This window comes from Glycine soja, chromosome 10 (genome assembly GCF_004193775.1).
Source record: "Glycine soja cultivar W05 chromosome 10, ASM419377v2, whole genome shotgun sequence".
NCBI classification, from domain to species: Eukaryota; Viridiplantae; Streptophyta; class Magnoliopsida; order Fabales; family Fabaceae; genus Glycine; species Glycine soja.
Window position 1 is genome coordinate 52,656,839 of NC_041011.1, and position 27,997 is coordinate 52,684,835.

General features: G+C 34.3%; 3 protein-coding genes and 1 long non-coding RNA gene across 6 annotated transcripts; 1 reads left to right on the top strand and 3 right to left on the bottom strand.

Moving 5' to 3' along the window:
- Nucleotides 1-1,523: 1,523 nt before the first annotated feature.
- LOC114369718 (nitrilase-like protein 2) lies at nt 1,524-4,590 on the bottom strand. Its single transcript, XM_028326967.1, has 9 exons — nt 4,387-4,590; nt 4,166-4,302; nt 3,939-4,067; nt 3,701-3,759; nt 3,382-3,494; nt 3,207-3,299; nt 2,821-2,923; nt 2,094-2,176; nt 1,524-1,808 (listed from the first exon to the last, which is right to left on the bottom strand). The coding sequence occupies exons 1-9, from the start codon at nt 4,561-4,563 to the stop codon at nt 1,767-1,769; spliced, it is 936 nt and encodes a 311-aa protein (XP_028182768.1). The 5' UTR covers nt 4,564-4,590; the 3' UTR covers nt 1,524-1,766.
- A 1,751-nt stretch (nt 4,591-6,341) lies between these two features.
- LOC114370996 lies at nt 6,342-8,149 on the bottom strand. Its single transcript, XM_028328399.1, has 2 exons — nt 7,526-8,149; nt 6,342-7,151 (listed from the first exon to the last, which is right to left on the bottom strand). The coding sequence occupies exons 1-2, from the start codon at nt 7,615-7,617 to the stop codon at nt 6,467-6,469; spliced, it is 777 nt and encodes a 258-aa protein (XP_028184200.1). The 5' UTR covers nt 7,618-8,149; the 3' UTR covers nt 6,342-6,466.
- Nucleotides 8,150-11,872: 3,723 nt separating this feature from the next.
- LOC114370835 lies at nt 11,873-14,755 on the bottom strand. Its single transcript, XR_003657935.1, has 3 exons — nt 14,517-14,755; nt 14,270-14,349; nt 11,873-12,236 (listed from the first exon to the last, which is right to left on the bottom strand). It is a non-coding gene; the product is annotated as an uncharacterized LOC114370835 (long non-coding RNA).
- A 6,156-nt stretch (nt 14,756-20,911) lies between these two features.
- On the top strand, nt 20,912-27,919 carry LOC114370587. Of its 3 annotated transcripts, none has more exons than XM_028327986.1 (3): nt 20,912-21,328; nt 21,485-21,592; nt 27,047-27,919. In XM_028327986.1, exons 2-3 carry the CDS (start codon nt 21,492-21,494, stop codon nt 27,795-27,797), a joined length of 852 nt encoding a protein of 283 aa, XP_028183787.1. In that variant the 5' UTR covers nt 20,912-21,328; nt 21,485-21,491; the 3' UTR covers nt 27,798-27,919. The 3 variants fall into 3 exon arrangements, with proteins under 3 accessions (XP_028183787.1, XP_028183788.1, XP_028183786.1); XM_028327987.1 differs by having other exon boundaries at nt 20,913-21,169; nt 21,328-21,592; XM_028327985.1 differs by having other exon boundaries at nt 20,913-21,169.
- Nucleotides 27,920-27,997: the final 78 nt, after the last annotated feature.

Here is a 27,997-nt window from a genome sequence, read left to right on the forward strand (position 1 = left end):
AATTATTAATTAGTTTTTGTTTTGTAAGAATGCTAGTATTGATTCAAGCTCAAGGCCTCTTTCTTCTTCAACTCTCAAATTCTCATTTTTAATCATTAAATCAATTTTATAATTCTTAATTGATGATTACTACTTTAGTTGTTGAACTAAAGTTGGTGCAACTTTGTTGTCCAATGTGATATGTTATCACATGACTTTTTTTTTTATGAATTTTCAAATTTGTGATTTTTTTAAAGTATATAAAAATATGAATACATAGAAAACTTGCAAGCTAAGAAAAAATTAATATACATTTTAAAAAAAATGTATGCTGACAATATAAATATTATATCAAAATACACGTATTCAAATTATTAAAAAAATCGCATAAAACTTTTGAAAATATACATAATAAAATGATAAAATTTCATATATTAAATATACATCTAATTATAGAAACATATAATTTGTTAACATATAAAAATTAAAATAGCAAATTGTAATTTTACACTACATGAGGTAACAATTGTCTGGATGCACAGAAAAAGTGATTGAAATAGCAATCACGAATTGCAATCTCACATTATATGATATTTATGTGATATATTACGTGATCAAACTTTTAATTTGACACGATCAACGATCAACGATCAAAGCAAACTCATACTAATAAATTATTATTTAATAAAATTTTGTTATTTGCATCTTAGGACTTTAGGTAATAAAATTAAGAACTAATAATAATTGATAAAAAATTAGATAATATCAACAATATTTTAATAACAACTTTTTATTGACATAAAAGAATAATCATTATGAATCATATCCATCTAAACAATTTTTTAAAATAAATTATTATATCCATCTTTATAAAAAAAGGAATAAAAGTTATCAATTTTTCAAGCAAACTTAAAACAATTTTCAGATAATTTATAGGTATACAGTTACATTAAATAATATGAATCCTTTATACTTAAGAAGGAATGTATCCTTTAAACTTGCAATTTCTACCAAAAGATACTTTATAGGTCAATAATATGAATTATACTATATTTGATAAACGAAGAAAAAAAATCATGTATTCTCTTATTTCCAGTTGACTTCCCTTTTCCTCAAGGGAAAAGAAGGAAAACAATTAAATTTCTTGTGCAATTTTCCCTTCATTCTTTGCTTCTTCATTTTGAACTAACTACTTATTCTTTTTCTCACATAACTCGTACATCAACAACCAAAAAGGCTTAGTGAAGTATTGTAGAGTGTCAACTGTTGAGGCATCAACTCTCAAGGGTATTATGCCTAAGTCCCACTGAGTAGTATGAGATGCTTGGCGGAGCACTAAGTGGCTTGGTTCTCCCCCCATTGCTTGGGTGCTTATCAATTTAGGATTCTAAAAGCAAACCACTTGTTAAGTTAATTTTTGCTCCTTTTATTTTTTATTAACCTATAATTTGACAAATTTCCAAGCGTAAAAAATTTAGTATAGAATAATTCCCTTCATCAAGATTAAACACCGATAGGCTATGCACAAAAAGGAAACTAGGATGCAATGAATCTAACCTCAACTTGTAGAAAATAATACTTGATTCTGTGGAACTTGCAGCACACAGAACATGGAGCATGCACACATGAGTAGAAGATAAGACAGTTCTTATTGCCATGAAGACTGAAATTCATAATTATAGATACCATCCTAAAGGGAATCTAATATGGAAGTCTCATTTTTCTTTTGGTACAAAGAAATCCCATATTTAAATAAGCTACCGCTTCTTGACTGGTCCAATTAAGACCTATAGAGATGCAGCTTTCCAGAAGCCAATTGGTTTCCTTTGCTGAAACCAAAGAAACAAATGTATGAGTAAGGAAATAGCACTTACAAAAGCCGTACGGCTCCAATAAAAACAAGAGAAGTGTTAACCACATTTTTCCAATGCATTGTTTATTATGATGTGAATTTCACTTAGGTGTCACTAAGAAGACAGATTTTTTTAGCGAGACTTATGTGAAATTTATGCAATAATAAAAAGTGTTGAATAATGCATTGTTAGCATTGCTTGATTCATATCTCTGATTGAATGTACAAGTGCCAAGGCTATAGATAGAGGTTACAAACTTACCTTAGCAATTGGCATTTTCTCCCTAACTGAATCAACAAATGATAAATCAATATCAGCTACTACAATGCCTGTAGACAAACGATCTGAAAAAGACAAATAAAACCAACCATGGAATTCAGTAAATTGTGGTTTTAATCAAAAGAAAAATAGCAATATAAAAACTACAGCAAACAATACATTGTCTGAACCAAAAAGAATAGATTAATTTGTATGGTGGTATAAAACAGAAATTTTAATGCATAACAAACTCATAGCAGCTAAAACTTCCAAGAAGGACAATGAAAGCACCACAAAAAAAATCTTCTATCAAAGAAAATTCAAGAAAAAATATGTCTTCTCCTATAACACTAACTTGGTGACTCCCTTGGGTAAATAATTTGAAACCACAGCTCATACATCCATTCATATTTTGTGGGCATGAAAGAAAACTATTTTGACTGTCATACATACGATCAAATCCATAAATTCCAAATACTATAATTTAGGAAACTACAGAAATTCCCATTTGCCCCCTGCTTTTCTCACATGTTTGCAATGAGTTATAAATGATAAGTTTCTCTGAGAACAGTTGGGCATAAATCCTTTAAGTAGTGAAGGGTCTCTAAACTTAACTACAAAATCAATAAGAAAGAAGAAAACTAGGAAGAAATTGAATGAATTATGGTTAGTGAACTTCCAATTTCAATGAATTAATTCAATGAACATGAGGAAGTATCAAGTTTCTTACCTGGTAATCGACCTACAATTGTCCCCCATGGATCGATAATTAATGTGTCACCATAGCTTTCTCTTTTATCATTATGTTTGCCAGCTTGCGCAGCAGCAATGACCTGATAATTATCTTAGTAACTTGTTGAAACTTGAAACACATTTCCTAGGATAGTTATCTTAGTAACTTGTTCTAATAATTTCAAACACATTAAAACAAAAAACAAAGCCATAATTCTAGAAACTATAACTAATTAGCATGAATACACCAGAAGACATACTTTTGAAGGATATTAATATGTTGAATCCAATGATTATACTTTAAGCACATTCAGCCGGGGATGGTGGAAGCATGGGAGAAGAAGGGGGAGGGCAGTATTATTAGATGCAAAAATGAATTCTTACATAGCATTGAGTCTCAATTGCACGGGCACGAAGAAGAATCTCCCAGTGTGCTTCACCTGTTACTGTTGTGAATGCTGCAGGCACCAGTAGTACCTGAATGTTGTAAAACATAAGAAAATTTAGATTGTAGACAAACAACCGATTTAAGCAGGAAAGTAATATTTCCACTTATTACCTGTGCTTCATGTTGGAAACGCAGCAATTGGTACATCTCTGGAAATCTCAAATCATAGCAAACACTGAGGCCCAAACGCCCAACAGGACTGTCTACTGCAACAATATCCTTGCCTGAAAACATCACCAAAACAGAAGAATTTCACATGAAAACACCATCCTTCATGGTTCATATCATATCCAAGTGTGCTTATCTTCTCTTTCAAACACTCCTCCTCCCCTTTTCCCTCAGATTTTCTAGAAAGGAAGTTACACTGAGGACTAAAGCAAGACTAAAGGTTCATCTAGTCTTAACACTACATAGAGAGTAAATATCCAACCTGATTCTGTAAAACTACTTTCTTTGTATACCCTTCCACCCGGAACATCTACATCAAACCTTGAAATAATATAAAATGAATAAAATATCAATTGTTTATACATCCATAATAACACAACAAACAAACAAAAAAGCAGTAAAATCTCAATTCAGGAGGACCATACCAAAAGGATTTGATAAACAATCATTTACTACAATATTAATAATTGTTAGGATTATAAGTTAGTGATCTTACTTACAGGTGTATCTTACTATAAGAGCTTATAATTTTTCCGGTGTCATCTACGATAACATGAGTATTAGACAAGCGTTGAGGATCGGATCCTTTTTCTTGGAAGCCTCCAAGTGACAACCAAATGCTGGATTCTCTGCAGTAGTGCAATAGAGCATGTAAAAATGCAAAATAAATATTGTTTATGCGAGAGGAGAGAACAAAATCAGAAGAAAACGGTGAAATGATTAGAACCTGGCCAAAGAGCAGTAGTGGCTCATAATTGGTCCATCCAATGGTTCAGCAACACGAACACTGTCGCCATCCTTAGTACCCACGTAAGAAAAGGCCTCCGGAAAGCAAAGCAATTTGGCTCCAGCTGATGCTGCTTCCTTTGATAAACAGTACAAAACAGAATACTAGAAGAGAAGAACATAAGACATACCCAGAAAAGAAAAGATTGAAAAGAAGAATACTTTGATGAGACGAGAGCAAGTGGCCAAATTGGCAGCGAGGTCGCTGATGGATGTCATCTGAGCGGCGGCAACTCGGACGGAGTTGGAAGCCATGGTCGCTGAAACTGATGATTTGGGAATTCCAGAGGCGAATGCGAATCCACCAATAAAATTCACACCCACTGACACACAAAACATCACATTACATCAACCAACCATCATGTGTTGACTCAGGATTTCAGACAAATTTTATTGGGATGGAAAATGTATTGATAATTGTTTTTTTTTTTTACAAATTTATAATTACTTTTTGTTAAGATGTAATTTGTGAATTATACTTATTTCACTCTTTTTTTTAATATATAATTCTTTAGGACTATTCACAAAAAAATAAATACGACCGAAAGTAGATCTAATTAAATGTTGCAAAAAATTTAATTAGTTACAAAAAAAAAACTATTTGTTAAATCTGTACAGTCTCTTTTTTTTAGCATAATACATATAGACATACAAAAATTATAGTTAATAATTTATACATGAAATAAAATATTTTAAAATTTAATTTTAATTTTAAATTTAAAGTCATTCACAAATTCATCCGAAAGTCACTTAATTTATATTTTTTTTAGAAAATAACAAGTGTTTTTTTTTTTCATTTTAAAATTAAGTTAATTGTATATTTAGATTTATAATTTTAAATATTTTTTATTTTATAAATTTGAATTGTCTATTTAATGTTAAATATAACCAACTCTTATATATTACATGTTTGAATTCTCACTCTTTGACGAAAACACTTTTATTATATTATTAATTGTACTTAATTAATTTTCTTTTTATGCATGTTGATAGTTTTTTCTCTGATTAATTTTAAATTCTGTATACTATTTTTATGTCAAATTTTAATTTTTTGTGTTCTTACATTAATTTTTTTATAATTTATTCTATTCTTCTTAAATATATATATTTATTTATCTATTTAGAATATTTATGCATATTTTATAGTTTAAATATATTTTTAAAATTTTACTCAATTTAAAAATATCCATAGAACAAAATACTCAACATACTTATTATTTGTCAATTGCATGGTGGTGAAAAATTTGAACAGTTTAGATGCAATTCTAGATTCAAATTTCACTAACGCTATAAGGCAGAAAATTTGTCAATTATATATATTCTCACTTCAGACTATCCCAATTAGCTACCATATTTTTAGTTGAATTTTCTAGTCCAATCAAACTTTTTATGAGCTGTGGGCCAAATGGGATATAATATGACACAACCCCCCATCCCTTTTTTAAACACTTCTTATTTTTTAATTACAATAATTATATAATGTTTTTTTATTGTGTATAATAGTTACAAAAAAGTTAGGATCATTGTGCAAATTAAACTACTCAGACTCTACCATTAGACCATTGTGGGTATAATTATATATGTACATATATAAAATAATTATTTTTTTAAACACATAATATTCGTGTGACTAATGATAACAATATTATACTTTTAAATAAATATAAGTATTTAATAAGTAAAACATTCACAATCCACATTTTAATAAAATCCATAAAAAACATATCAGCTCAATATAATAAAAAAAAATTAGAAACTTATTACAGAAAAACACAAGAGGTCATCATATGAAAAAAAAAATATTGAATCTCATGGCAAAAAGTACTTTGTACACCATGTCACATCTAACATAAGATCTCATAATATAAAGCATTAGATTTACCAGCTTTCGTTACATCTCCAATTTTTAATATGATGCCATATTTCCACTTCTAGGTTTGTTTCTAATTCAATGCTGTTGTAAATATGTTCGCAGGTGCACCTATTTTCCCACAGATATAAATAGATTAATATATAATTAATCAAGAGAGAATTTGGAGTTGAGTAGCAAGGTAAGAATTTTCTCTCCTAAATTAAGCATAATATGAATATTGATGGCTGGAATAGAAGCATGCAAGGACACACACAGCAGGGAGATATATGTATATACGTATATCCATCCTTTATGCTTCTATCTGAAAGTTTAAGAAAAAAATTATAGAATGAAAAATAACAAGATAGAATAAAATTGAACGGAATCATTTTATGTTCTGAAATTCCTATTTACACTACATCCATTGAGCTTGAACTTAAGAAGGAATGGCCCATTTGGTGCCATATGAACATTATTAGGCATACCACGATCTTCACTTCCATCCTCACCGGCTAGCTCAGACTTGGAAATATTTTCATAAGCCACAGTTTGCTGACATCCTTCAATCACAGTTGCATCATAATAAAACTTGTTCATCCTATGGATCTCCTCTAAAGTACTGTGCCGCGCTTCGGCTAAAATATCCACAATGGAGCGTTTCTTGCATCTCCCTCTACGCCTTCTGCGTTTATCTTTCACTGCCTTCGATGGTGGCAATAGTACTACTGGATTGCTCTTATGAACATTACTTGAACTTGAAATGCCGCACTTGTGCTGCTGATTTCCCTCTTCATGTGATGAAGGTTGGTTGGTGACTTTGTAGTCACAGTACTCATTTTTAATATTTTGTGGCACTTCTTCAGCTTTGCAAAAATCTGGTTCTTTATCATCATTAACATTTCGAAAATGCATCAAGAAGTTGGAACAACCTTGGAGTGATTCAGCAGGTGAAGTTTGGCGTCCAAATGGTGGCAACACCTCCTTGAGACCTTGGTTAAGACACAGTTGCAAGTGCTTCTCGTGAAATGGCCAGCTTTGAAGGATATTTGTGTGACGAGAAGCAAGAACACACTGTCTGCAACATGACTTGTAATCTATCACTAATCAAAATAAATAACTCAAGTTTTAAGTTATAAGGTTGACTTGGTGGTTGAAGAAAAAAGGAGGGAGAAAGACATGGTGAGTTCAAATTCCTTCCACTAATAAATAAGAAAAAGAGTTGTTGAACAGAGAATATAACTATAAGATTAAGTTGTGTAGGAAAGATTATAAATAACCTGCAATCAACATGTGCTTCACACCTTACAAGCTAAAGATATTACAATTCAATGGATGAATCTAAAAAATAGAACATGCAATAATGTCATAATATTAAAGAAAATAAATAAATAAAACCTCATTCATAAATTGAAATGCATATTATGGCAACTTTTTCAAGCACATTAATACCTTATTGAGAAGGGTTTAACATCAGCTCCAGAAATTGTTTGTTGTAGCAGAGATTGCGAAACGGAAGATAGGTTTTGCTGCTGAGACATCATTCAACACGAAGATTGCAACTTTGAAAGTGTATCTCAAACTAATCTCTCTAAAAACATAAAACCCCGCAACCCCAGTTTTTGCCTATAACCACAGTAACGCTAAACATAAGATGCAGAAAAGAAAACTCCATAAAATCACCACGTGCAATACCCTAGGATATATAAAAACAAAATCAGAGATTCACAACCACAAAATCTGCATGTGGGTACGCAAAAGATGCTCAATTTATCAGCAGAAAAAAGAAGAAAAGGGAGCAAAAGATGAAACTCTTGGTGAGTTTTGAACGAAACAAACCGCAGAGTCAGCTAAACCTCGAAGCTTCAGAGGAAGAGAAAAGGGTCATAGAAGTGGCGAGGGAGATACGGGTAGGGTTTGGGTTGCGACGAAATGGGTATGGCGAAACGAGAAACACGATTTCTGTGTTTGAAAAGAAGAAAGAGAAGTTGAAGAAAGAGAAAGTAAGCGAAGCATGAGTGAGGAAGACTTAGAGGAACTGACTGAGAAGAAACGAGGTTTGTAGAATGGTCTCTTGGTAGTGTTGTGTTGGTTTTTTTATTTTTATAGATCTCTTTCGTTTGGGTCGGTTTTGTTTTTGTTGACTTCATTTAACTATTGCTATCGTCTAATAGTGTAATTAAGGGAGGGTTATTTTCGTTAATTTTAATTGTGTTTGCCCCTGATGCTATTCATACATTGGAATATTTTGATCTTTATGTTTGATGAGGAAGTTAAAAATTCACAAATTTATCTTTTAGGATAATTCATAAAAAAATCTTAAAATCTACAACATTGATTATAAATCATTAGATAAAATACTTGAATATGTAGTTAGGTTTTTATTTAAATGTTCTTTAACATTTCTTGTAAAAATTGTGTCTATTTATTATGATCACTAATGATATTATGATTTTTTCTCCATCAGAATTTCTTTATTTATTTCTCAATGAATCTTTCAAGGAGAAGAGAAATTATGTATATGATTTTTTCTCCATCAGAATCTCTTTATTTTTTAATCTAACATGATTCTCACCTCATGACCTAATTCTAAGATCTGTTCATTTAAATTGATATCATTTTATTTAATTATCTAATAAACTCATTTAATTTTTGATTACATAAAATATGTTAATAATAAATAATTAATATAATTATCTTATAATATTAGTCGATATTAATTATTTAAATAAAAAATTCCAACAAAGTTTTGGTGTCATGCGGAAGCCTCTTTAATAACTCCAAAACAGGGTGTCCTCGTAAACTTGCTTGTCCTAAACTACAATTGCACTCATCACATCTATTCTTATGCCACAGATTCAACTAAAATTGGGATATAGATGGCTTAGGGAAAGATATATATTATATGTAAGTTGGTTAAAGTAATTTATCTTGGTCTGTGTAAATTTTACAATCCCTCTATATAGAGCTGTTTTGGTGTTTTTGGTATATTAATTAGTTAATATATAATAATATATAACTCAGGGCCAAAGCCAATTTCAAGGTAGTGCAACTGTGCAAATACTTTGCTTAATATGCAAAGATACATGGCAAGTGCTAGAGAGTATCTGTAAGCGAACACAACCAGGAGAAAGTACAATCAAATCAACAAGAGTCTCAGATTTACCTCTATGGAAAAGACGCAAGTCAAGTGATACCTACATTGCTATAAATTATCCTATCCCATGGGCTATATGGACTATGGTGGTTTTATTTCCATATTGGGAGGCTTACAGCTTCCTAAACAGTATGCTGGAGAATACTGAATTTAGTTGCTTTACTAAAGCAGAATATAATATATAATTTGGAATTTCAAATGCTTTATTAGTTTCATATCAACAATTATATATATATATATATATATATATATATATATATATATATATATTTCTGGTGGACGATCAGGAAGAAAAATTTATTGATAACCACGAGTAAATACAATAGACTGAGCATCAGCCATAACATCTAAAGATAAAAAGGATGGAACAAAGTTAAAAACGCGACCATTAGACAAATATATATATACCGATAACATAAAAAAACATAGTAGACTAGAGCAAATTTAGCAAGATTCGGTTCAGTTGTAGCAAGATTTGCATCCAGTCTGGTTTATATATAGTGGTAATTAAGTCTCCAACTTTCTCCAAAAAACTAAAGTGGCTTATGCGTATGCAACATGGACAAAGTTCTGATATAGAAGCGAAGGATTAAGTATAATTGATGTCGTCACCTTCATTATTAAGTATCTCAAATTGAAGTTTAAACAACGTTGTCTGGTTTAATTTTCCCCCAACATCTAGAATGTATATGTAGAAAGCTTAATTTCCTGTTTTTGTGTACCGAGGGTTACAATTCAGGCTTCAAGCGCTTCAGATGGCAATGTTTTTGTTTCAAATTTGTAATGTGTGTGTGTGTGTTTAAATTCGAGCAAAAGGACTCATGGGCTGTACAAACACATGTATAATTAATCATATATATGCATGCATGCGTTTAGGATATGCATGATGTAAAAGTTATTTCCTTTGGTAAATGTTTCTAAGGTCATGTACGTGAAGTGAGATCTTCGATCAATTCCAAAACATTGCTCTAGGGAAGAAATCTTGTAATCATATCCATCACCGATTAATATACTTCTGAATTTTACTATTGGGGCTTAGCCTTCTTTTTTTCACAATGTTCGCAGTGAAATTCGAAATCAGGCATATATATACTCAACCACTCACCACTAGTGAAATCCTAGTATGGCTTTCTTAAGTGCTTAGCTATATCCAGGAATATATGCGCATAATTGAACTTGATAAGTTACTTCTCAGTTAATAGAAAAGTATACATGAATGAGGAATAACCGTATAAAGATCGATAATCTGATGACTGCATGAGATCACAGTGCCATAAATTGTGATACAATGATTATGAAGATTGGAGTACAAAAGCATAAAATACCAGAGAAATTCTCTTTCTATATATATACTACATATACGAATATAATTAACGTCATTGTCACAATAACATCACACTAGCTCGTTCTAAGTTCACGCAAGAAAACAACACTAGCTCGTTTTATGGTTTTTCCTGCATATATAGAAAGACATTTATATTATGAACCAGATTCTGAAAGTCTCCCTTACATATATATTTTACAATTTTTGGCTCATCATTTCATAACTAAAATACTAAATACTATTATTACAGCATAATCGTCTTTATCTAGTGAAATACTACATGCAATAACAGTCATAAAACATGCATTAGCCAATACTCCAATATATGCATTAGCATTTTTAATATATATATATATATATATAACCGATTAAAAAAATCAAATATCAAATTATACCAAATCGTCCAAAACAGTATAAAGACTAATTAACGGATTGACACGTTTTTAAGACACTCCTAAATCCTAATATTCCATTTGGATCCTGCGCAATTAATATTAATATTGCAGCAGCAAAACTAAAAATAAATTAAGTGTTTTTCTTCTTATCTCTGATTATCAGTTCGTTCAAATCAACCCCTATATGTAAACTTGTTTGGGCCCAATTCGAAATTAAGAGAAAAGAATCGTGTGATGGCTATTATTATTGGTTATCGTAACACTAAAACGAGTTTTTAATTAATAATACCAGAAACATAGCAGAAGGGACATGAGAGCCCCGGAACGCTTTGAACCAAAGTTGAAAACTCAAGTGAAACCTCACAAATTTTGAAATTAATCCAACAATAAAGAAAGTATATATAACTGGTCAACTATAGTTTTTGAGACTTGAGATGCTATAATCTGAAAACTAGAGTTGAAATGTTAATCTGAAAATACAGTATATATATGCAAAGCATGACATATTCATTTTTTTAAAGAATATATAAAGAAATACATACACTCGTGATCATAGGACTCCATCTCCATGTCCCTGTCAAACAAAAAAAAGGACTCCATGTCATATCTTTGTCTGTTATTTGCAATTTTTCTCTATCTTACAACTACTTCATTTTCTTTTGTCTTAATCTTCCAATTTTCTGGACAAAAGGTGCCCCCACTAATATCCAGAGTTCTTAGTTTGAATAAACTAAGCTGATTAGTTTCGTATTAGACTTAACTTTGTAACCAACCTTGGGAATTTCAAGGAAAAATCGCTTTTAGTTTGAAAGCAACCAAACATCAAAATTCTCTATGGAATAACGTTAATAGCATTCTCTATGAGGAACGTAACTCTGTGGTATTTCAACATAGATCCAAATTAACATGCATTTATCTGAATGTGATGCAAAAAAGAGTGATATATATCATATAATATTAATGCCAAAGGTGCTATATATAAAAATTAATTCACTCGCATAACATTTGAATAATGCCCAAATAAAAGTTGACACATAGAAGTTGCTGTCGTGACCCCAACACAAAGGGGACCAGCAATAATCCTTCCCTTATAACAGCCATATATATATATATACACTTTATGATTTAATCTTTTCTATGTTGGTCTGAACTCTGAAGGTGATCATTGTAATTGTGATGCATACCAGCTAGGTTGAGTGACTTGGGTCGATCGTTCACTAGTTTCAGAATATTTTTCAGATGGGACACATGCGGACTTGGGTCTACGTGTCTCTCGTGTTAAAACAGCTGAAAGAAGAAAGTAAATTAAGGTTGTCTCTTGAACGAGAAACCTATTCAATGAAATTTATATTATTTCTCACATACTTTAGAACAAAATAAAATTGTTTCATAAATTTGTTTTATTCTTTTTATGCTAATTTAAATGATAAAAATTCAAAACAAACAGTCATTCATTCTTTTACCGTACGTTGCATCTTTCCCAAAACACAAAACAATTAAGAAAATTAATAAATTCCTTTGCATTAATTTTTTGTTTTAATGAGTGCATTAGCAATACATTATAATATTTTGGACAAAAAATCAACGAGTTCCTTTTTTTGTAGTACGTTTAATTCAAAAATAATTATAGTCATTTACAGTTCAATTTATAAAAAAAAAAAACAAATTTATCTCTTTTTTCTCATCACACCAACACTAATTTTTTAAATTCTCTCTCCTCACTCCTTTCAAATTAGTATTTAATTTTTTTAAACTCTCACTCCTTTCTCATCTCTCAGCATTAAATATTTTTTATTAACAATTTATATTAAAGATAAACTAAGATAATTGTTTACAATTGATAATCTTTAGAAATTATTTTTATTAATAGCTTGTCAAATAAGAATCGCTAAAAAGTAGTTTATGTTTTGTATAAAATGTTAATTTACAAATTATTATTTAAATTAAATATGATTTTTAACTAACAATCTTCGTGTTCATATTTAATATAAACATTCTATACTAAACATGAACTAATTTGTTTTTGTTAACAATTTTTTCTATTTTTTAACAACTTGCATTTGATAAATTATTAATAAAAAATATTTCCTCAGATTATCATATGCAGACAAATCTTAGTTTATGTTTATGTTTAATATAAACTGTTAATAAAAAAATATTTAATGGTGAGAGAAGAGAAAGGACGGAGAGTTTAAAAAATTAAATACTAGTAGTTTGAAATGAGGGAAGACAGAGAATTTAAAAAAATAATATTGGTGTGAAATGAGAGAAGAAAGAGGATTTTTTTAATTGAATAGTAAATTATTATAATATCCATAAATTAAAAATACTAAAACAAAGAGACTCGTTGGGTTTTTTTGTCCAAATATTATGATATAGGTTATTAATGCATTCATACTAAAAAAAAAATAAAGGTGGAAGTATATATTAACAATTCCTTGCATATAAGTAAACTAGAGACCGTCTTGAAACATTTCTTTAAAAATGTTTCATTCTTTTATGCTTATTTGTATGATAGAAAACTCAAAATAATTAAAATGAACAATTTTTTAGTTGTAAGAAGAATTAATTGAAAGTGAACTCATGATAAACAAGGAACCTATTAAATGAAACTCTTGTTATTTTCAAGATGCTTTGGAAGTATACTTAACATGTAATTTAAAGATGAAATCATTTTTTATAGATGAAATCATTTCTTAAACTTATTTTCTTTTTTATGCCTATTTATACGATAACCAATGCAAAATATCAATTACAATCATTTCTTATATTTTTGGGTTTATTCTTTTACCATCCCTTATGATTTTATGATACAAATAAGCACAAAAGGAATGAAAAATAACTTTATTTTTAAAAAAGAAATAGTTTTGATTGTTAAATTTTATGCTAAGTATGTGGACACAAATCCAACGTGTAAAAAATAACTTGATTTAATATGTTTTTCGTTCAAGAACATATTTGTTTATGAAGTGTGTCCTCTAAAAATTATTATTATCATTTTCAATTAGACAATTCACAGACCCTCAAATTTACAATTAAGGTGTAAATGTTTGTTTGATAAGAGGATCCATGATCAAACAGTCCAAATATGAAGAGGAAAATGATAACATATGCATGTGTCCTAGCTAATTGGGTTTAATTATGATGTGGCCAAATTAAAGAGTAGTAAATCGAATGGTTAACAACACTACAAGAGGGAAAAAGAAAAAGATCATATAATTTTGAAAAAATAAGTGATATCTGTGTATCATGCATGTTCATTTCATTTATTTCTTTAAAATTTTAGCAATGAAAGAAATGGAGAAGAGGAAAATTTTGACCTGTATCTGTATAAGAGAAGGGCCAGGAAAGCAAAACAATTTTGCTCCAGCTGATGCTGCATTCTTTTGCTTTTGCACACCTAACCCATCAAATAATAGACTTCATTTGTCAGTACTCATAAGATCACAAAATAAAAGTGGTTGAGAGAAAAACAGAAAAGAAGGGTGCAAACATATAGAATAGAAGAGGAGAATATGACACAAAACAAAGGGAACCTTTAAAAAAAAAGATTGAAAATAAGAATACTTTAATGAGACAAGAAATGTCCTCTGAGTCGCTGCAAATTGGAGTGAGTGAGAGAGACTGACGATTTGGGAATGCAAGAGGCGAATTCGCCAATCACTTTCATTATCCTCTCCATTCTTCCATTACTAATGCACTTCAGAAAACAAATACTGTAAAATAAAAATGAGGGAGGCAGGGAAGAAATGAAAAGAATATTTTCTCTTCACTCTCACACCAAACATTACTTTATAACATCATCTTACATGAACCAAATAACATTTCTCAGAACTTCAGGCAATGTTCCTTAATATATAGTAGTACTTCGCATCGCCCTGGTCCCACACAAAATCATTTTTTTTTTATTTTTTTTGAAATACAACTCAACTCACTAATTGTCTTTAATTTATTTTTCTTTTATTTAATATTTTTCTTCTAATTTAAAATTATCTGTGCTATTTTTATCTCAAATTTTAATTATTTATGTTTGAAAATTAAATTTGTAATTGATTATTTCTTCTTAATAGTTTTAAATATTTAATAATTCATTAAATGTTTCTCTAAAAATAATCATTAAATGTTTATCATTAAATATAATTATTTAATGCATTAAATTAATACATTAAACATACCTATTTAATACATTAAATTAATTGATAAAATATAATTTGAAGTTTATACATGCCTTAGAACATCTCCTATAAGAATTTTTTTAAGTGGTTTCTTAAACTAATTTTTGTGATTCTCATAATATTTTTTGTGGTCACACATTGTCATATCAGTATAAAAAATTCATACATAATTTTGCTTAAATGACAAGAAACTCTAGAAAATTTTAAGAAATTTACACTTTTATATATTTTTTATTTGCACTTAATTATGATACCACGATGTTGTTATATGTAAGTTAAATATTATTTTTTATTGTTAAGAAATAATTTCTTACAGTTTTTTGAAGAAGATACAAATCTCATTTTAAGAAACTCTTCATGTCACATAAATTTGTTCTAATGAAGAAAAAATAGTAAAATTCCCTGTTGGAAATACTCTTATTATTCCAATGAATAAGGATGATAATTTCACGTTTTTAAATTAATACATTAAATATAATAAGTTAATAACTCCTTCCCCTCATTCTTGTAATAACCAAATTTGAAGTTTTGTTAGGTAATTTTAATAAATAAAAAATTTAAAGATGGTAATTAGAGTCTTGATCCCAGTGGAATATCAAGGGTATCTTATAAACTTCGATTCTTTAGGAGTTGGCTATGAGAATAATTATCAATCTAAGATCTAATCATAGTACTTAAAGTTCATCATTCTTCTTTAAGAGTGTATTTTATGAAAATCGAATCCAGGTCTTTCTCAACAAACTCATATCGTCTCATGCATTATTGTTTTTGGTTTAATTGCAAATTTTATCACCAAATTTTCATTGTTTTGCAAATTTAACCTCTTAATTTTTATTTTTCATAAATTTTACCTCTAAAGTTTCTTTTTCATGAATTTTACACTAAAGTTTTTTTTCTATGAATTTTACCACCCAACTTTCAACATTTCACAAATTTTACCATCCAAATTTTCTTCTTTTATGATTTTACCATCATGTTGGTAACAAAACAATATAAAAATATATTTTTCTAGATTTTTGTATATCAATTATAGTTATAATTAATGTAAAAAAAATAACTTTTTACATTGGTTGTAGTTATTTCCATGTAAAAAAGTCTTTTTCAACATCGATGATAATTACAATAGATATCAATAATCAAAATCATCTATCTTTTGTGAACGGTGATAAAATGTACAAAAATTAAAAGTTTAGGCAATAAAATTTGCAAAAAAAAAAACTTAAGTGATAAAATTTACAATTAAATTTTTTTTACAAAAATATCTTTTCATGAATGTATTTTTCAAATTCAATAAATATTAAATGAAATACATTCATGTCTTGAACTCTTTACCTTCGTCTTATATGAAGAGCATTTGAAAAAAAAAATACTTTAATTTGACTCTCTAAGTACATAACCAATAAAAAATAAAGCAATAAACATATTAATAATGAGAAAGATTAAAGGAATTAAAACAAATACAAATATTTTTTTAAAAAATAACAGCATGTTTCTTTAATGCTTAATTTTAAAAAACATATAAATTTTAGATAAATCTATTGCTATTAACTAATTTTCCTACTAGTAATGTTATTTTACCAAGTATAATGGTGTTCTTCTCCGTTTATTTCGTTCGTGGGCCATGTGGAAGGGCTTATCCAGTTATCCTTATTCTCCGTAGGTGCATGAAAAATTGATTGTTCGTGATGACGTTGATAAATTGGGATTATAAAAGATTTAAATTTAGTTCGTCACAAATTAGTATGACACATAATTTAATGATAAATTAATTTTTAAATTTTATAATTTAAATGTTAAATTAATCTTAAAAAATATAATTTATTATTAAATTAATTCTTAAATATTATAATTTAATAATAAAAATCATCTTATAAATTTAATCCTAGGACTACTTTATTACACTTTTTACATATTCAAAAATTAAATTTATATTTTTGTTATCTTACAAAAACCAATTTATCATTACATTATATTTTCAAATGAATTTTATTTACCTTCAATCCAATTTAACCTTTTAAACTGGTGACTCAAAGGTTGTTAGTTTTCGTCACCATCATCAATGACAATGACAGTATAACACTCTCACAACCACCACCGTGATGTTATCACGATATAATCCTTCACCAATTATCTGATTATGATGATTATAATATTATGCACACACAATATGAAATTAAAAGGTATATTAATTATGGATATATATATATACATATCCTTGCTCGGGAAGCATCGTGGATATTCTTTAGCACAAATTCATTTCAGACGATCGCTGATGAACATCGTGGATATATATGTTGTCTTTTATTTGATTAGGCAAAGTGAAAAGGGAAGCATGTGTGTCGAAAACCCCACGTAAGTTAATATAGGACAATTTACCCTACCTTGGTTTCATGATTCTTTGTGATGATGCTTTAGGTCTACTTTACGATGACAAAGGAGTTGGTTGAAGCTATTAAATTAACTAAAGAATTTGAGGGCATCCCTAACAAGAGTTGTTGACGAGGTTCTTAAGCTTAAGAATCAATTTTTATTTAGTTTTATCATCGAAATAATTAACGTGATGATTCTTATATATAAGAACTTTTGCAATATAAACAATTCTTAATTAAGATCTAATTGAGACAATTGTAGGACTCATTTTTAAGTTTTTAAAGATTGCACTATTAAAAAGAAAATTCGTTGAAATTCTTAAATGTCATGTAACATTGTAAGACTAGGACCAACCAAATTTCATAATTGATGATAATTCGTTGAGATTCATAATTATTTTATACATTGCTAATCACGTACTTATTTACTACCCATTGATGATATTTCTCTTTGCAAATTATCCTCTTTCTACCTTTCATGGAGTTCATCAGTAAAGATGCAAGCATATAAAATTGATATATAATTATAGAACATAAACTAACTAATATTAATGTTCTCCATGTGAACAGATTCACGGGTATATATATATATAAAGCAGCTAGATGAAAACATTTTGCTAGCTTCGATGAAATTTAATGTTTTAATTTAATTTAAGAAACGAATCCATGGATCATGAGCCAACCCAATTTTTGCCAAAATTCCATAGCTGCTGAAACGAAGACTCTGCATATATTGTGCCTGTGAAAAACATATATATGCAAAGATATAGTCTCTGACCTCATCCTTTCACTCAAAGGATTATTGTATCTACAGTATTTCCAAGTCATCATATGCACATCAGTGACTGAATTGATGAAGTGGTAGTAGGATATATAGTATATAGATGAGAGAAAAAGAATACTCAAATACCAATACGTACACAAACTAAGAAAATGTAAATGTAGTTTTAACCAAATTGCACAATAAATGAAGTGGTAGTAGGATATAGATCAACAAAGATATTATGACATGGACTCCTATATATGATCATCACAAATGTATTTCTTCATATATTCTTAAAAAAATGAAAATAATATCTTCCTTGTTATTTTATTTTTGAAAATGACTTCTCTACAGCTTTCAGATTAACACCTCAACTCCACAGCGTTGCATTAATTTCAAAATTTGAGAGGCTTGAGTTTTTATTTCAATTTGATTCAAAGCCTTCCCATGTCTCTCCTGTATATACCTTCTGCTATATATGCTCCTCGTATTACTAATTAAAAACTCGTGTCATTGATAAGCTATATAATGGGTGTCACATGATAATCGATTTTTTTCTATTAATTTCGAATTGTGCCCAAAAAATTTGCTATATAAGGATTGGATTGATTTGGACTTTACATCAGTTGAACAGATATTAAGCTGATCAGAAGGAAAACACTATTTTTTAGGTTTGCTGCGCAGCAATATGGGCAGGATCTAAATGGAATTAAGAGTGCCTTAAAAGGTTTTCAATCCGTTAGTCTACTCTCTATTCTGGAATTTAACAATATATATGGTATAATTTAATATTAGAGTATGGTTAATGCATGTTTTGTATGACTTTTATTTCATGTAGTATTTGATTAGCTAAAGATCTTACTGTAATGATAATTTTGTATTTTTTTTCATGATGGTTTATTTTTATCTGATTTTAATTTTAATTACCTATGTAATGATGCGCAATGCAAAATGTAAGAGAAACTTCAGAATCTGGTTCACAATAAATGTCTTAATCAGGTGGAAACGAGTTTTTTTGTTGTTGTTGTTGTAATGTTTTGTGGCAATAACGTTATATATTCATAATACATATATGTATATAGAAAGAGCTAGCTAGAGTTTCTCTGGTATTTTATGTTTCTGTACTCCAATCCTTCATTGCTTCTTAATGCATTCTGATCAATTGACGTTCCTCATGCACTCATCAGATTTTCTTAATACGGTTATTCCTTATTCACCACCTTTCTATTAGCTGAGAAGTGACTTAATCATATTTCAAGTTCAATTATATATGTGCATATACTCCTGGATATGGCAAAGCACTTTATTAACTAAGAAAGCCACTAGCTAGGACTGCACTACTGGGCATGATTTCGAATTTCACTGTCAACATTCTAAATAAAAGACTCGGCATGCACTACGTTTTGGAATTGAAGGTATCATATCACATGAGATCTAGGAAACATTTACCAAAGGAATTAACTTTCACATCACAGCCTCAACGCATGCATGCAAATGACTATTAGCACGTGTCCTTTTGCACAAACTTACTAATTTGGAAGAAAAAAAAAATGGCCATCTGAAGGGCGTGAAGCCTGTATATGTACTCTTCGGCGCACAAAAACAAGAAAGCATATGTAATATATGCTGGACAAATTAATCAGACTTTGCCTAATCTTTAATTTAATTTAATTAATATTGACGATGATGATATCAATTATATTTAGTATATATCTCCTTTTTTCATCAGTCCTTCGCTTCACTCCTATATCAGAACTTTGTCCATGTTGCATATAATCCACTTCAATTTATTGCAGAATGTTGGGGACTTAATTACCACTAAACTGGACTGGTCGCAAATCTTGCTGCAACTCCACCAAACGTTTGCCAATTAAATTTGCTCTCGCCTGCTATGCTTTTATGATGTCAGAATATTGTCATTGATCTGAAACCAATAAAACATTGGAAATTCTAAATTATAGTAAAGCAACTAAGTTCAGTATTCCTCAGCATACTCTTTGGGTAAATATGCTGTATGCCTCCCAATATGGAAATAAAACCACCATAGGATAGGGTGGGATAGCTCATATAGACTTGTGTGCTTTCCTTAATGAGGCAAATCTGAGATTCTTGTTGATTGTACTTTCTCCTGCAGAGGTTGGATTTTGCATACATTACAGATACCTCTGGCAGATATCTGTCATTTACAAAAGAAAGCATTTGCGTTGCCTTGGAATTTGATTTTGCCCCGAGTTATATTGATTAATATATACCCAAAACACAAAAACCGCTATATATCGACATATTGGTAAATTTGTACAGACCAAGATAAATTATTTTAACCAATATATATATATATATATAATAGCTTTCCCTTAGCCATCTATGACCCAATTCATTTTCTGCAAATAGACACATTTCCCGGTTTTAGTTGAATTTGTGGCATAAGAATACAAGTGACGAGTGCTTTGGTAATTTAGGATAAGCCAAGTTTATGAGGATGCCCTGTTTTCGGGTTATTAAGGAGGCTTTCACATGCCACCAAAACTTTAGTGGATGAATAGCAGCAGAGAGGCAAATTAACCCAATTAAAAATTAACGAAAATAACCCTTCCTTAATTGCAATATATGTTAGACATTAGCTTTAGTTAAATGAAGTCAGCAAAAATAAAACCAACCCAAACGAAACGTAAAACAAGGAGACTTATAACTAAAAAGAGACAGAAAAATCAACATAACACTGATTCTACAACCTCTTTTCTCAGTCAGTTCCTCATGCTCCACTTACCTTCTCTCTCTTCAACTTCTCTTTCTTTTCAAACGCTGAAATCTTGTTTCTCGTTTCGCCACACTCGTTTCCTTCAAACCCAAACCCTACCCATTTCTCCCTCGCCACTTCTATGACCCCTTTTTCTCTTCCTCCGAAGCTTCCAGGTTTAACTGACTCTGCCGTTTGTTTCATTCAAAAACTCACTAAAGTTTTATCTTTTGATCCCTTTTCCTTTTATTCTGTTGCTAAATTGAGCATCTTTTGCGTACCCACATGCAGATTTTGTGGTTGTGAATCTCTGATTTGTTTTTCTGTGTACTAGGGTATTGCACCTGGTGATTTTATGAAGTTTTTTCTTCGGCATTTTATGTATAGCGTTCCTGTGGTTATAGCCAAAAACTGGGCTTGCAGGATTTTTGGTTAAATATTGATTCAGAGAGTTTAGTTTGGGATCCACTTACAAAGCTACAATCTTTCAGGTGAATTATGTCTCAGCAGCAAAACCAAAACCAAAACCTACCCGCGGTTTCGCAATCTCTGCCACAACAAACGGTTTCTGAAGCTGATGTTAAACCCTTCTCAATAAGGTACTAATGTGCTTGAAAATGTTACCATAAACATACCTATGCATTTCAATTTATGAATGAGATTTTACTTTTTTTTCCTTTAATATTATGCCATTATTGCATGTTCTATTTTTTAGATTGATATCTTGGATTGCATTATGATAGCAATATCGGCGGGTGTATAGATAGCAATATTGATAGCAGCAATAACAGACCAAAGAGGATTAGCAGAAGACCCAATTACCTGAAGGAGTATGTACAAGCCTAATACTTCGAAGGCAGCTTGACAGCAGTAGGAGCTCTCCTGTTAGATAGTGAAAACCTGCATTCGATTGTATAATGACAAAGAGTAATCAGCTTAAAGATCGAATTGTATAAATACTGCAGATGATTAATAAAATGCAACGAACTTACTGAAATTAGATTCCTTAGCTTAGTTGCCTAGATACTCAGTCCTCTATCAACTGGTCCGACCTCCCTCTTCCTTACCCAGCCACCGTAACTACCTCACCACCACCATAACTACCTCGCACCCACCACAACCACCATGCCTGAGCATCATACACGCCAGGTAACCACAGAAAAGCTTGAGGAAGCCATTAGAACCCTCAATGCCGGACAATCCAACCTCGATAACAAGGTGGATTCCATCCATTCACTGCTCACGGCCAAACTCGACTCCCTTGCCGAACGATTCGCCGCCATAGCTATCCCTCACCATTCTCCGTCATCTTCGCCCGTCCCCTCTCCGCCGACCACCCTTCATCGCCATCACATGAAGCTAGACGTACCGCGGTTCGACGGTCACGACGCGCTGGGCTGGATTTTCAAAATCTCCCAGTTTTTCGATTACCAAGGGATCCCGGATCCAAAACGTCTCACGGTGGCGGCCTTTTACATGGACGGACCGGCGTTGTCCTGGTACCAATGGATGGCGCGCAACGGATTTTTCCCCTCTTGGCCGGCGATGTTGCAGGCTCTTGAATCACGCTTTGCGCCGTCGTATTACGACGACCCCCAAGGGGCCTTGTTCAAACTTCAGCAGACGGGCACGGTGAGTGAATATCTCACCGATTTCGAGCGTCTCGCGAACAGGACCATCGGTCTTCCACCCTCCTGTCTATTGAGCTGCTTCGTGTCCGGCTTAACACCGGAGCTTCGCCGCGAAGTGCAAGCCCTGCGGCCCCTCTCCCTTCCTCAAGCCACGGAACTAGCCCGCTTACAAGAGGATAAACTTCTTGATCGCCGCCGCGGTTCCCGCGCACCCTTTTACAACCCTAATCCCTCTCCCTCGCACAGACCGCCAAACCCACCCTCCAAGGTTCCCATTAAACGCCTTACCCCGGAGGAGATGGCCACCCGCCGCGAGCAGGGGCTTTGCTACCAATGCGACGAGAAGTGGACCCACGGCCATCGATGCAAATCGCGCCTCCACATTCTCATCGCCGACGAGGATCCGGAACCTTCCCCAGGCCCGATATCACCTGTGGTTTCCCCTGAGGTCGACCTGGACTCCACCCTCACCCCGCACATCAGCCTCAATGCCATGGAAGGCACACCCACGCCGCAAACCTTTCGCCTTTTGGGTTCCTTGAATCGTCATCAGGTGGTCATACTCGTGGATGGAGGAAGTACACACAACTTCATCCAATCCAGAGTTGCCAAGTTCCTGACCCTGCCGTCAACACCGACACCGGCTTTGCAGGTCATGGTGGGCAACGGCCACACCCTTGACTGCGATACCTTGTCGCGGCAAGTCCCGGTTTGGATCCAGGGGCACGAATTCGTTCTCGACCTACATCATTTACCTCTTTGCGGGGCGGACCTGGTCGTGGGCGTACAGTGGTTAAAACTCCTCGGCCCAATAACCACGAATTATCAGACGCTGACCATGACGTTCTCACACTTGGGCCAACCAATTACGCTTAATGCTGATGCACCCCCCACCTCTTCATCGGCTTCAGCCCATCAACTAAAAAGACTTACGCAGACCCAGGGCATCTCAGCCCTCTTCCTCCTCACCACCACACCACTTCAACCCTCACCACCTTCCTCTTCGTCCTCTACCTCCCTACCCCCCATGATCACCTCAGTACTGGACCGCTACTCCCACGTTTTTGCAGAACCCACTACACTTCCCCCACCCAGAAACATTCAACACCACATTCATCTCTTGCCCCAAGCTTCACCCGTAAACGTCAGGCCCTATCGCTATCCCCATTACCAGAAAACAGAGATTGAAAGGCAGATTTCCGCCATGCTCGAGGCCAACCTCATCCAACCCAGTCACAGTCCTTTTTCCTCCCCAATCCTCCTTGTTAAGAAGAAAGATGGCTCTTGGAGGTGCTGCGTGGATTATCGCGCCTTGAACGCCGTCACGGTCAAGGATCGTTTCCCTATGCCAACGATCGACGAGCTTTTGGATGATCTGGGTCAGGCGTCTTGTTTCTCCAAGCTCGATCTGCGCCAGGGATTTCACCAAATCCGCATGGCCGACGGAGATATACATAAAACAGCATTTCGAACTCACCTGGGCCATTATGAGTTTCGAGTCATGCCGTTCGGCCTCAGTAACGCGCCGTCGACGTTCCAATCGGCTATGAACGACACACTCAGACCTTTTCTGCGAAAATATGTCGCCGTGTTCTTCGACGACATACTTGTCTATAGCCCCAACCTCGATACTCACGTCTCTCACCTGGACTCCGTTTTGTCCACGTTATCGGATAAGCAGTTCCTTCTCCGGCAATCCAAGTGCCTTTTCGCCCAATCCCAACTTAACTACCTCGGCCACATTATCTCGGCTCAAGGTATCGCACCCGACCCAGAGAAGATTTCCGCCATGATTGCTTGGCCCATCCCGATTTCTCCGACGGCTCTCCGTGGTTTTTTGGGGTTAACAGGTTTCTATCGGAGGTTTATTAAAGGGTATGCGGCCATTGCATTTCCTCTTACTTCCCTCTTACGCAAAGACAAGTTCAGTTGGTCCCCGGAGGCCCAGGCGGCCTTCACGGCCCTTCAGCAGGCCATGATTAGTGCCCCCGTTCTAGCCAATCCTGACTTCTCACTCCCATTCATCCTCGAAACAGACGCATCGGCGACGGCAATGGGTGCGGTGCTACTCCAAGAGGACCACCCAATTGCATTCTTTAGTAAGGTCCTGTGCCCACCGTTGCAGAAGGCCTCTGCATATATACGCGAGCTTCACGCGATTACTTCTTCGGTCCGGAAGTGGCGACATTACCTCCTCGGCGCCCCATTCATCATTCTCACCGACCACCGCAGCCTAAAAGACTTAATGACGCAGGTCATTCAGACCCCGGAGCAACAGTTCTACTTATCAAAGCTGCTGGGATATGACTACACCATCAGGTACAAACCGGGGGCTGCAAACGTGGTGGCCGACGCCTTGTCTCGCATGACTCCACCGGAGGCCACGTGTCTGGCGTTGACGATGCCACACCCCCTTTTCCTTTCCGAATTACGACGGACACTCCTCCAGGACCCACGGTATGTCACTCTTTTGCAGGACATCCAATCCACGCCGGCGAACCACCCGGAGTTCTCCCTCCACCACGATCTTATTCTCCGGAAGAAGCGTATTTGGATTCCTTTCCCTTGCGTTATTACCCAGTCGTTATTGGAAGAGTTCCACGCTTCTCCAATCGGAGGCCATTCCGGCACGGCCAAAACACTCCACCGTCTTCAACAAAATTTTGATTGGCCCACCATCAGGGCGGATGTCCGTAAATTCGTGGCCCAATGCTCCGTATGTCAGCAAACGAAGTACGAAACCCGTAAGCCCGCTGGGTTACTCCAACCCTTACCCATTCCGACGTCCATTTGGGAAGACCAAGCTTTAGACTTTATCACGGGCCTTCCCCCCTCGCAGGGATTTACGGTCATCATGGTCGTTGTTGATCGTTACTCAAAGGCCGCGCATTTCGCTGCTCTTCCCACACACCACTCGGCCTATAAGGTCGCCGTCTTATTCCTCGACACCGTCTGCAAGCTGCACGGTTTTCCCCGTAGCCTGGTTTCAGATCGTGATCCCATTTTTATCAGCCATTTTTGGCGGGATCTGTTCAAACTTAGCGGCACAAAGCTCAGGATGAGCACCGCGTACCACCCGCAAACCGATGGGCAGACGGAGGTGCTCAACCGAACGCTAGAACAGTACCTTCGCGCCTTCGTCCATCACCAACCCTCACGGTGGTTCCGCTTCTTGTCTCTGGCCGAATGGTCTTATAACACCGCCGTTCATTCCGGGACCGGTCTTTCGCCCTTCGAAGTGGTCTATGGCCGCCCACCACCGACGGTGGTCCAGTATTTGCAGGGTTCGTCCACCATTGAAGCAGTGGACCAGCTGCTGATCTCCCGACAGGACTTGCATACCCGGCTCCAAAGGCGCCTCCGCAAGGTCCAAGATTCCATGAAGGCGTCCGCCGACAAGCATCGCCGCGATTTCTCCGTTGCGGTCGGCGATTGGGTCTACGTTCGACTCCGCCCCTACCGTCAGACCTCGGTGGCTCCGTCTTACCACAAGCTGTCCAAACGCTTCTATGGGCCCTTCGAGGTCGTGGAGCGCGTTGGCGCCGTGGCGTACCGCCTGTTATTACCGGCATCCTCTCGCATCCATCCCGTTTTCCATATCTCTCTCCTGAAACCCCACAACGGTCCATTACCAGCGACTCCGGCGACCCTCCCCTCGGCGTCTCTTGATCATCACCCCCTTCCGGCGCCCCTACACATCCTTGATTGGAAACTGGATCATTCGCTTGACCCTCCCGTCACTATGGTGCTCGTCCAGTGGGATGGTCTGGCTCCCGAGGAGTCCACTTGGGAACGCTGGGAAGAGCTCCGTCAAGCTCACAACCTTGAGGACAAGGTTGCTTTCGGGGATGGGTGTATTGATAGCAATATCGGTGGGTGTATAGATAGCAATATTGATAGCAGCAATAACAGACCAAAGAGGATTAGCAGAAGACCCAATTACCTGAAGGAGTATGTACAAGCCTAATACTTCGAAGGCAGCTTGACAGCAGTAGGAGCTCTCCTGTTAGATAGTGAAAACCTGCATTCGATTGTATAATGACAAAGAGTAATCAGCTTAAAGATCGAATTGTATAAATACTGCAGATGATTAATAAAATGCAACGAACTTACTGAAATTAGATTCCTTAGCTTAGTTGCCTAGATACTCAGTCCTCTATCACATTATCTTTTGCTTGTAAGGTGTGAAGCACCTGTTGATTGTAGGTTATTTATAGTCATTCCAACACAGCTTAAGCTTATGATTATTCTCTGTTCAACAACTCTTTTTCTTATTTGATTTTGCCTTTTGCATTTCCTTTTGTGAATTTTACCAAAACTGTGTTTAGATTTTGGAAGGAGTGTTTAAGGCTAGTTTAAGTTTTGTTGTTGACAAACTTTAGAGGTAATAAACATGAAATAGTTATTTTCTTTATGTTGCAGACAGTATGTTCTTGCATCTCGTCACATAAATATCCTTCATAACTGGCCATTTCCTGAGAAGCACTTGCAATTGTGTTTTAAAGATGGTCTGAAGGAGGTGTTGCCACCATTTGGAGGCCAAACTTCACTTGATGAACCACTCAAAGGTTGTTCCAACTTGATGCATTCACTAAATGATAATAATAAAGAAGCTGATTCTTGCATAGCTGAAGTTCCACATCTCATTGATGATGATCACCGACAAAGTACTACTAACAATGAGTGTGTCTACAAAGTCACTAACCACCCTTCATCACATGGAGAGGAAAATCACTCAAATCAGCATAGCTGCAGCATTTCTGACAATTTATCTCAACCAGCAGACACATGTACCCTCCTAAGTTCAATTCATGTTAGTAAGAGTTTGCCATCATCCAAGGAAGTGAAAGATAAACGCAAAAAGCGTAAAGGAAGATGTAAGAAACGCTCAATGGTGGATATTTTAGCCGTGGCACAGCACAGTACATTAGAGGAGATCCATAGGATGAACAAGTTTTATTATGCTGAAACTGTGATTAATGGATGTCAGCAAACGGTGCCTCATGAAAATATTCCCAGGTCTGAGGTCGTGGGTGTGGATTCATGCAGAAAAGCTGGGAGTGAAGATCATGGTGTAGCTAATGTTGATATGACACCAAAAAGGCCATTGCTTCTTAAGTTCAAGCTCAATGGATGTAATGTTAATAGGAATTGCAAATTAAGCATGAATTGAGTCTGTTCAATTTATTCTGATGTTATTATTATTCATTCTAGAATTTCCTCTGATATACTGTCAGATATGAAGCATAAAAGGATGGATATACATATATACATATATCTCCCTGTGGATGTGTCCTAGCATGCTTCTGTTCCTTCCACCAGTATTCATTATGCTTAATTTAGGAGAGAAATTCTTACATTTCTAGTCAACTC